Source organism: Malus domestica, chromosome 17 (assembly GCF_042453785.1).
Source record: "Malus domestica chromosome 17, GDT2T_hap1".
NCBI lineage: Eukaryota > Viridiplantae > Streptophyta > Magnoliopsida > Rosales > Rosaceae > Malus > Malus domestica.
The window spans coordinates 33,491,073-33,500,913 of NC_091677.1; the positions used below are offsets into that span (position 1 = coordinate 33,491,073).

Here is a 9,841-nt window from a genome sequence, read left to right on the forward strand (position 1 = left end):
AATTATGTAAATACCACTTTGCACCTCTACTAGCTTAATTCGTGTTAAAAAAAAAGGTTCGATTCTAGAAGCACAATCAACTTAGTAGAAGTTTGGAATTAGTGTTTTACAGGTTGATTGCGCTTCTATAATTAAATGATTTCACCCTCCAATTTTGAGATATTTTTCAGTACGTTAAAAATACGGTATGGTACTTCCAATATTATAATATAAGTAATTGGATACTTGAAAAAAATTCAATCACTTGTTTAAGGATGATGGACTTTCGATCATGGATTGGAAACGTAGGAGAAGCCTCAAGTTATGGGCCTCGACTACCACGAACTTATTCACCCGGTTTTATCAAAATTTGGGCCTAAAACATGTTTTAGGAATGATGACCTTTAATTATGGTATCGTTTTTATGATCTAATGCCTAGTTTACTATCTACAGTAACTTTATTGAAGGGTGATTTGACGTTACGCCTAGTATTACGATAGAGTTTTATTCATATTTACTTGTAAGTGAAAGGTTTTAGATTCGATTTTCATAAATAAACATTTGACATGTGTTTCACTAATGACTCTAAAGCAAATTTTTATTCCAAATATAACCAACTTTAATTGTCAAAAAGCTAATTTTTAGTTGTCAAAAAATACTTTTAGTCGATCCGCTCATGTTATAATCGGAATATTTATTTATCAGACTATAATGACAAATCAACTTAAGCACAAATAGAGAAAATAAACTATAAGAAACCCCCAAGTCTAACATAACTTATCGCTTTACCCCCAAAATTTTTATCCCTTGTTTTTTGCCGCCCCGTAATTTAACATTTTCAACTACTTTACTTCTACCATCTAAATACATATTGGTGTAAGAGATTCAACTTTACAAATATAAGTCCTCCTGAAAAAATGCTTATGAAAATGACTTGAAGCTCAGATGATTAAAAAATTCAACTTTACATCTGAAAACTCGAGTTCAAATTCTCTGTCCACAATATCACGTTTATAGAATAGCAAAGTTCTTCGAGTCTCTAATTTTTATATAAAAGCAATGAATGAACAACCCAACTAATTTTTTTTTTTTTTTTAACAAACAATAGTATCTACACTAAAGGGGTGGAGAGTTGCTTAAACTTCACAATGTGTTAGCAAGAATGTGATTCAAATTTACCTTTGACGAGAATTCAAAGCTAAAATCTTTCGTTTACAAGTAAAAAAGAATACTATTAGCTTAACCAATCTTCTTAGCCATGGAATGAAATGGATTCATAAAAAATGGCAAATAAAGAATACTAATTTGTTGGTTGCGGAACTCGAACCCATGACACAATCGTGAAACCAATAAACCGCGACCACTGCTGCATCTGACAAACCCTAATCTCTAAACCCTGATTCCTAAACCCCTCGCCCCCAATTTTTGAACTCCCTGAACCCATAGCTATATGTAGTCCCAAAAATCTCAACTTTTACAGAAGAAGGATTCTCCAACTTGGACATTGCATCAGCAATGGCTATGGAGGTGGAAGAAACAGAGGGGAAGACTGTGTTGTGCCTGCTGACGGACCCAGATGGGACTCCATTAGGAAGCTCCGTCTACCTTCCTCAGAACACTGAGCCGCAACACCTTCAGCAAATCGTCAATCAGCTTCTCAAAAATGTATAATCATTTTTACTTCTTTACAAATTTTGCATCTTGCTGTTGAATTTTGTAATTCCCCTGGTTAAAGCTGTTGAATTGCAATGACTAATTTCAATTTTGTAAGAAAATTTGAAATGCAATGATTAAGTCTATGTTTTTCCAACTTTATTATGTATGGGCAAGAAGTGATTTGTGACATTGACATTTCTTGTGGATCCTGCTTCATGTGTTGTGGCTTTTCATGCTCATATAAGTAATGAAGTCTGCGTTTCGGGTTTGTTCAGGAGGAGAGGCTACCTTATGCTTTCTATATACAAGATCAGGAACTTCTTGAGTCACTTGGAAAATATGCAGAGAAGAAGAAAAGTGAGTTAGATAATGGCAAAAATTTTAGCCAGTATTTCAGCTGCCATGATTGTTGTGCATATATTAAACAACAGCAACTGTGGGATTTTAGGGCCGCTTTTTCATTTGATACTCTTTTCTGGTGAAAAGAGGTCGCACTTGGTGCGATGGCAAGTGCCTTCGCCCATGAGCGGTAGGTCTCGGGTTCGAGACTTGGGAGCAGCCTCTCCATAAATGGGGGTAAGGCTAGCCGACATTCACCTCTCCCAGACCCTGCGTAAAGCGGGAGCCTTGTGCACTGGGTACGACCTTTTTTACTCTTTTCTGGTGAAAATCCTTGGCAGTTTCCGTGGAGAAGGTACTCAACATAGTTTATCAACCACAAGCTGTTTTCCGAATTCGTCCTGTTCATCGTTGTTCAGCAACAATTGCTGGTAATTTTTGTGATCAACCTTCTCTGGATTGGCTTACTGGATACCAATTTTGGCTACTTGTATGCCGTTGAGAATATAATTTTGTTTATTATTAAATCAAAGCTATGTTTTGTCACTGCAGGTCACACAGAAGCTGTACTTTCAGTTGCTTTTAGTCCTGATGGTCAACATTTGGCTAGTGGTTCTGGTGATACAACTGTCCGACTATGGGACCTTAATACTCAGACGCCGTTGCACACATGCACAGGTTTGGAGTCTGAGTTTTATATCACATTCCTAATTTTTATACTTTTGAACATTGCACTATGTTTGTACACTATGAAAAGTATTTTGAAATAGTAGATAAGCTTGCATATAAAAAAAGAGAAGGAATTACAGATGATTTGGATATCTGAGAACATACCATTTCTTTTCTTGATTACTGTAGGATTAGAGATGATAATGCAATTACTTCTAAGTTAAGAGGGTAGTCATTCCTCATCACTTGTCATAATATTATTTGCACTAACAGTGGACCTTGTTTTATTCAGGACATAAGAATTGGGTCCTTTCTATTGCATGGTCACCTGATGGTAAGCATCTTGTTAGTGGCAGCAAGTCTGGAGAACTTCAATGTTGGGATCCACTGACAGGGAATCCATCAGGCAATCCACTTATCGTAAGAATCTATACTTCAATTACTGATCTTTATAAACTTCTCTGTTGTTTGTGGCATATTGTACTTTGTTGCTTGTGATGCATATAGAGAGAAACCTCTTCTACATAGAGGAACTTGCTATACTATAATGTTCAACAGCTGAATTAACTGGAACATGTGCCTTCCCTCTTTCTCTGTGCATGTTATTAAGTAATGAGTTCCCATTCCAATAAAGAGTAAAACAATGAGTGCCTGTATGCTTTTTAAATACGTAATAAGTACCCCTATAACATATTGTTATTAATGATTTATGTGTCATGAATTTTGAAACCTTTATAACTTGGAAGTTGATATCTTCTCCCTTGGATTTGGATGTTGAAATTTACAATTTGAAACTTTGAGTACATCCACATATAAGGTTGTCTGTATTTATGTAACCTTTTTGTCCAAGTGTGATGCCCCATTTAGACTCCATCAAGATGATGCCATGATGGCTGCTATGTAAGAACAACTAAATAAAGAAGAGGGTTCCTGAAAATTGCGTTTTCCTTGACAATCCCTTACTGGGAAGCAAGTGTTTCTTTGATATTTGTTTGCTGAAAATATTATTTTATTCTTTTGTTAGGGCCACAAGAAATGGATTACTGGAATCTCTTGGGAACCAGTCCACCTTAGCTCTCCGTGTCGACGCTTTGTAAGTGCTAGCAAAGATGGTGATGCACGCATATGGGATGTTACGTTGAGGAAATCTGTTATATGTCTTAGTGGCCACACACTTGCAGTAACTTGTGTAAAATGGGGTGGAGATGGTGTCATATATACAGGGTATATATTTTTTTTTCCTATTTCTTTCAATAATAATAACATTTACTTCTGATAAGAATGTGAAATATGTGTTGGTATGTTCAACATGTTTATGTAAACTATAAATAGAGACTTTGTGGATGATAATTATGGTCATCAATTTGAATGCTCCACCTGACATCCATTTACATGTGGCTCTTATATTTTCGATATTATTGAGGTGAAGTTGGCTACAGATTTATAACAAATATCTCTATCTTAACTGTCACAGCTCCCAGGATTGTACCATCAAAGTATGGGAGACCACTCAAGGAAAACTAATTCGTGAACTGAAGGTAAGTAATACGTCTATAGGGTCGTGGCTGGTTCGGAACCTCTGATTTTTGCATCATTGCTTGTTTTGTAACATATAATTAAGTTATTGACATTGTGATTACCTCATTTAAATTGTTAGTTATTCATACCCTATAACTTATTTCTATGCTTTATTCTGTGCTGTGGATGTGTTAATTTCGTTGTTGTATTAGACATTGATAAGTGTTTCGTGACTAAATATAATGGTTTTGTTTTATGGATCTCAATGATAATCTGCTTCCATCTCTTCTCTTAGACCTTGTTTTGTTTAATGGTATATAGACTATTCATATTCCCGATTTTTCCATCAATGGTTTTTAGATTTCTTATGGAACTTTCACCAGACTCTGTATTAGCTAGTTCAAATTTCTAATTCAACCTTATAATTTTGTAACTCAATTGTTCTGTTGTTTGTTGTTTCTTTTAAGTCATTGATGGTTAGTAATATGCTTATTTGTCTAAATTAATATGCCTTGTCCATGGAATGGCACTTGTTGACGTTCATGCATCTTAATATCTGTAATTTACATTTCATGACTTTTGATATCTTACATGGTATGTTTAGGGTCATGGTCATTGGGTTAACTCTCTTACATTGAGTACTGAATATGTTCTTCGTACTGGAGCCTTTGATCACACTTGCAAGCAATATTCATCTCCAGAGGAAATGAAGAAGGTAATTGTTTTGTCTGCTTTGGTAGTTGCATTAGTCTTGTCTGGTTTGATAGTGTTTATTTTATTCAGGTCTCATATGTTTCATATTGTTTTTTCATAGTGACACTTTAGTATCAAAAAAGAAACAAATTTGGTACCCTTTTACTAGTTCTAAGGATTCAGGCCTGCCACTCAGGCATTTGTTTTTTTTTCTTTGACATTAATGTTGGGGAGGACAAGATCTATTTTCTTTGATGTTTACTATGAATCTCCGTTATTGCATTCTTTTTCAATTGGGAACTGCAAGGTCTTGACCTTTGATTGAACAATTCTTACGCTGGAATACCAGTGTTGAAGAAGTGTATATCATGGATTTTACAATGCTGATTCTTTCATAACTCACTAAGCTTGAGGATAACTTTTTTGAAGCTTTTATTTGGAGAGTTTTTATTATACTGATTGCCACATGTCAGTGTTGTGATTAGGTTACAGTTAGCTGACTAAAGTGATAACCTCTCCTGATATATGCTCTCTCTCTCTCTCTCTCTCTCTCTCTCCACCTCTTTTTCCCATCCATGAAACTAATTATATTTTCAACGTCGGACATATAGGCAGCTTTGGAAAGATATAACAAAATGAAAGGCAATGCCCCTGAAAGATTGGTTTCTGGATCCGATGATTTTACAATGTTTCTATGGGAACCTTTTGTCAGCAAACAACCTAAAACTCGCATGACAGGTCATCAACAGGTAAAATATTTTCTTGAACGCTATGTTCGGTTGTTAACTGTAATCCAAGTTCCTGATTATTTTTATTTGGAGTGAATGCTACCTTAATTTTCCAGTTTGTGTTTCTGTATCAGTGTGCTTATGAGTTATGACTTAAAATGACAAGATCTTATTTGTCAGCTTACCTGAGTTTTTTTCGTTAGTAAAGGCTTACTTAGCTTTAGGCATGGTCTGGTAGTGACACCTTCCTTGTTTGTAAATCATAATGGTTCATCCTCCCAACCCTCCTGTGGTGAGTTACTATTCAATCATTGAGAGCTAGCTACTCGGGTTGTGAATTTAGGCTTCCATCCTTTGAAAAGATTTAAAATGATGAACCTGTCAGCTTTTAACCTCCTGAAGAAGACCGTTATCCTTGATGTTCAGTGCTTCATCCCACACACGTGAAGTCGAGTCTTTGTGCATTCTACGTGAATTTCGTAGGTTAAATGAATGGCTAATCTTAATTTGCTTTAGAGACTTTCCTGCATTACCTTGGTCTGCAGCTGTCTATAAATCATTATGTTTTTAGAATTTCAAGACAGTTGTGAGAACTTTTTTTTGGGTCAAATTGTGAGAGCTTGTTTGGTAACGTATTTCTGTTTTTCTTTTTTGGGCGAACAAGTTTTTCATGATTATGGAACACAAAGCTGTTTTCTGATGAACCAAACATGCCATTTTTTTATTCCTCACCGCCTCTGGCTACAACTAAAAAATATGTCATGCCAATCAACAGACTGTTGTTTTCATCTTTAGTTCTGCAAGGTAATTCGGATTCAATTTTGAGTAAGATGTTTTATTTCATAGTAGATGAAATGAGGCAATTTTGAGTTCCCAAAATACGCACGATGCATCTTCATTGCAGCACAGGCCTTAAACTTAGAGCTCTGATTACTGCTTGCTTTTTAGGGGTGCTCATGTTCATGTTTCTGATAAGATGAATTCTCAAAACCAATACGTGTAGTTTGAAGTTTTCATCATTTACGCTTTATAATGGATTGGTGAAAATGTTTTCTTGGTAATAGCTTGTAAACCACGTCTGCTTTTCACCTGATGGGCAATGGATAGCAAGTGCCTCATTTGATAGGTCTGTCAAGTTATGGAACTGTACTACTGGAAAATTTGTTGCAGCTTTCCGGGGCCATGTTGGCCCTGTCTACCAGATCAGGTCTGAATTGAATTCAATTATTTATGTTATTCAAATTCTTATGTTGTATGGCTAATTATTACATATTGCCTCACAGCTGGTCGGCAGACAGTAGGCTGCTTGTTAGTGGCAGCAAAGATTCCACTCTCAAGGTAAACCATTAACTGGTTATGAACTTTTTATTGTTTGGTGGTGATAAGGTTTCCTATCAAAAGGAGTGAGACTAAGATTTTACATTGCATTAGAAACGCATCACGAAACATAATGTGGTGTACGTGGAGAAAATAATTGACATTGTGACTTCTTCACATTTTGATAATTCTACATGTCACAAAACGAATCATCTCAAATTTTGCTAGTGGTTTAAATCTCAGTTCGTGTAAACTAGACATTAGTTTGATTGTTTCCATATGACATCCTAATAATTTGAGTATGTTTATCCTGATCTTGTTTTCATACATCTGAGAAATAAATTGTTGTCTTTTAATATCCGTTAATCATTTCACTACTATAAGGCGTATTTCTTAGCTTTGACCTGGTGTTTTGGGGTTCTGTACATGGGTGTGCTCGTGGCATTAGCAACCATGGAAACCTTGATCTCCGTTTTTAGATCCCAGATTATTGAATATTTTCATCATGTATGAACTCCAATGTTTGAGCAACTAATTCAGATTCCTTACACTTGTTTTGTTATTGTGTTCCTTGGTTTGGGTGCTATACCCTTTTTGTTAATGGTGGAATTTCTCGGGGTTATATCCATGACCTATGGCTGATTTTTTTTATTTTTTAATTTTTTTTTCTTTCAATCATATAGGTTTGGGATATCAGGGCACGGGCGCTAAAACAAGACCTTCCAGGCCATGCTGATGAGGTATGTTTTCGCTTCACCTCAAAGGCACTGATTTACTGTTACATTTATTGAAGCATGCTTGGAGGAGGATGGAAACATAGACATATAGGAAGATTCCCAAAAACAGATGCTAAATCAGCAGACCATTGTAGGCAACGCTAGCAAATTTTCAATTCTCCATTTTACCAAATGTTTTTGGATATTACTTAGAATGAATTACCACGTGCACCCGTGACAAGCTTTACGCACGTAGTATACATGCCCTCTTTATATTGACACATGGTGAGGCCCATTTTTTAAATTTTAATTTGTTTTTGAAAGGTTTTTGCTGTCGATTGGAGTCCAGATGGTGGGAAGGTTGCCTCGGGTGGCAAGGATAGAGTTCTGAAGCTATGGATGGGCTAGACTAATGGTAGGCCAAAGTCCGGGCAACTAGATAACTGAAATACATGATGATGGTAATTGAGCATTGAAGTATTTGGTACGATATAATGTATCCTGTACAAATACAGGGATATGAACAAAGATTGGGAATCTAAGAATCCGTCACAAGAAAGATTGCCATGAAAAGCTCCTAAATCAGCATTAAAATTTCAATCCATTGGGGGCGAGCATTCTGCGAGCTGTCTGATGTGGAATAGCAAGGCGGCCAAGTTTTCTTATTTAGAGTTGTGCCATAAGGTAGTTTATATAATTATTTTGTGCATTAATATTTGTTTTTGGTTATATTGGAGGGAAACGAACCCTGAACTAGTCCGGAAATGTATTCCTGCAGCTGATTCCTGTCTTCTGAATCTTCTGCTATCATGCCAAATTGCCAATATATGCTTATCTCGTTTTGTAGCTCTGAACTAGGGGTGGGTTCAAAAAACCGAAAATCGAAAAAAACCGAAAACCAAACCGAACCGAAACCGAAAAAACCGAACCGAACAAAAAAACCGAACTGAATTGAAAAAACCGAACCGAACCGAATTCTTTTGGTTCGGTTCGGTTTTAGTGATCTAGAAACGGAACTAAACCGAACCGAACCGAATTAATTAAATTAATTTTTTATTTAATTATTTGTTTTGGGTATTATTTTCTAAACCCAATTTGTAAGTTAAAATGTGCTAAACCCAATGTGTTGCCAAACTTTAAACTCAAAATATTTAAAAAAGGCCTATAAAAACTCTAAACCCTAACCTATTATTTATCCCCCATATAAGGTTCCGGAACCAAACCTCCTCCAGAAGTACCTACATCCATCTCCATAGCACTACCTACTTCTGCCCTAGCTTTCTTTTCCAAATGTACTCTTATATAACATGTAACAGAATCCATAAACATTTATTTCGGGTAGATTACTTGGGTAATTTGTGATGGAAAAGAATCTAACACACACTAAATAAATCCACACACGCATTATTTTTACTAATCAAGTTGTCAACATGCAATTACAAGCAAACAACCTTGATCTTTGAACAACATCATACAATTTAACTTTTCTAAGTCATTTGTACGATTTTTGTGTTGTGAGGTTGTTAGTTTGGATTTTGGAAGACTTGATTGATGATTTTAGTTCAATTTTAAATGTTTATTTTCATTGTTTTTTATTTTAGTTAGAATGCTTATGTTATGATTGTGTTGGATATGTTAAAATTTAAAATTTCAATGTTTTTCATTTTTTGAAAAAAAAACAAAAAACAAAAAACCGAAACCGAACCGAAAAAAAAATGAACCGAACCGAACCGAAATTTCGGTTTGGTTTCGGTTTTGGCAAAAAACTGAACCGATTTAAACCAAACCCACCCCTACTCTGAACAATACGATTCACTATTGTCATACTGGATCCGATGCTCATACTTGTTGAAATATTTGGGCTAATTTATTAAAATGTTTCCCGGAACTCGACATAAATCTCACTCAGCTCTGCGCAACTGAAATTATAACATTTCCATCCCCCTCCCGACCAGCCCAATTGTCTCACTTTTTCCCTGTTATCAAAGTTCGTTAACAAATCCTTTAGTTCCGGTGAGACATTTAGGGTGCATTTGTTGCACCGGACTATCTTGGACTGGACTAGTTTCAGGGACTAAGCTGGACTGGCTTAGACTGGACTAAGCTGGACTAACTTATTGAAGCATTTGGTGCAGTGTCGGACTAAAAAATTGGATAAAATAACAAATTATATTATTATATTATTTAATATATATCTAATAATTTTTTATTATTAATTCAACTTT

General features: G+C 35.6%; 1 protein-coding gene across 2 annotated transcripts; it reads left to right on the forward strand.

Annotated features, from left to right (window-relative positions):
• The first annotated feature begins 1,272 nt into the window (after positions 1 to 1,272).
• Positions 1,273 to 8,462, forward strand: LOC103405901 (notchless protein homolog). Of its 2 annotated transcripts, XM_070816769.1 has the most exons (14): positions 1,288 to 1,645; positions 1,912 to 1,993; positions 2,317 to 2,406; positions 2,528 to 2,653; positions 2,937 to 3,064; positions 3,669 to 3,868; positions 4,119 to 4,182; positions 4,767 to 4,877; positions 5,467 to 5,604; positions 6,648 to 6,790; positions 6,867 to 6,921; positions 7,584 to 7,640; positions 7,941 to 8,031; positions 8,132 to 8,462. In XM_070816769.1, the coding sequence occupies exons 1-13, from the start codon at positions 1,496 to 1,498 to the stop codon at positions 8,022 to 8,024; spliced, it is 1,428 nt and encodes a 475-aa protein (XP_070672870.1). In that variant the 5' UTR covers positions 1,288 to 1,495; the 3' UTR covers positions 8,025 to 8,031; positions 8,132 to 8,462. The 2 variants fall into 2 exon arrangements, with proteins under 2 accessions (XP_070672869.1, XP_070672870.1); XM_070816768.1 differs by having other exon boundaries at positions 1,273 to 1,645; positions 7,941 to 8,462.
• Positions 8,463 to 9,841: the final 1,379 nt, after the last annotated feature.

Coding starts and splice junctions, on each gene's coding strand:
- LOC103405901 (XM_070816768.1), top strand. CDS start 1,496: ATGGCTATGGAGGTGGAAGAAACAGAGGGGAAGACTGTGTTGTGCCTG. Junction 2,407..2,527: donor TTGTTCAGCAACAATTGCTG/GTAATTTTTGTG, acceptor TTGTCACTGCAG/GTCACACAGAAGCTGTACTT. Junction 7,641..7,940: donor TTCCAGGCCATGCTGATGAG/GTATGTTTTCGC, acceptor TGTTTTTGAAAG/GTTTTTGCTGTCGATTGGAG.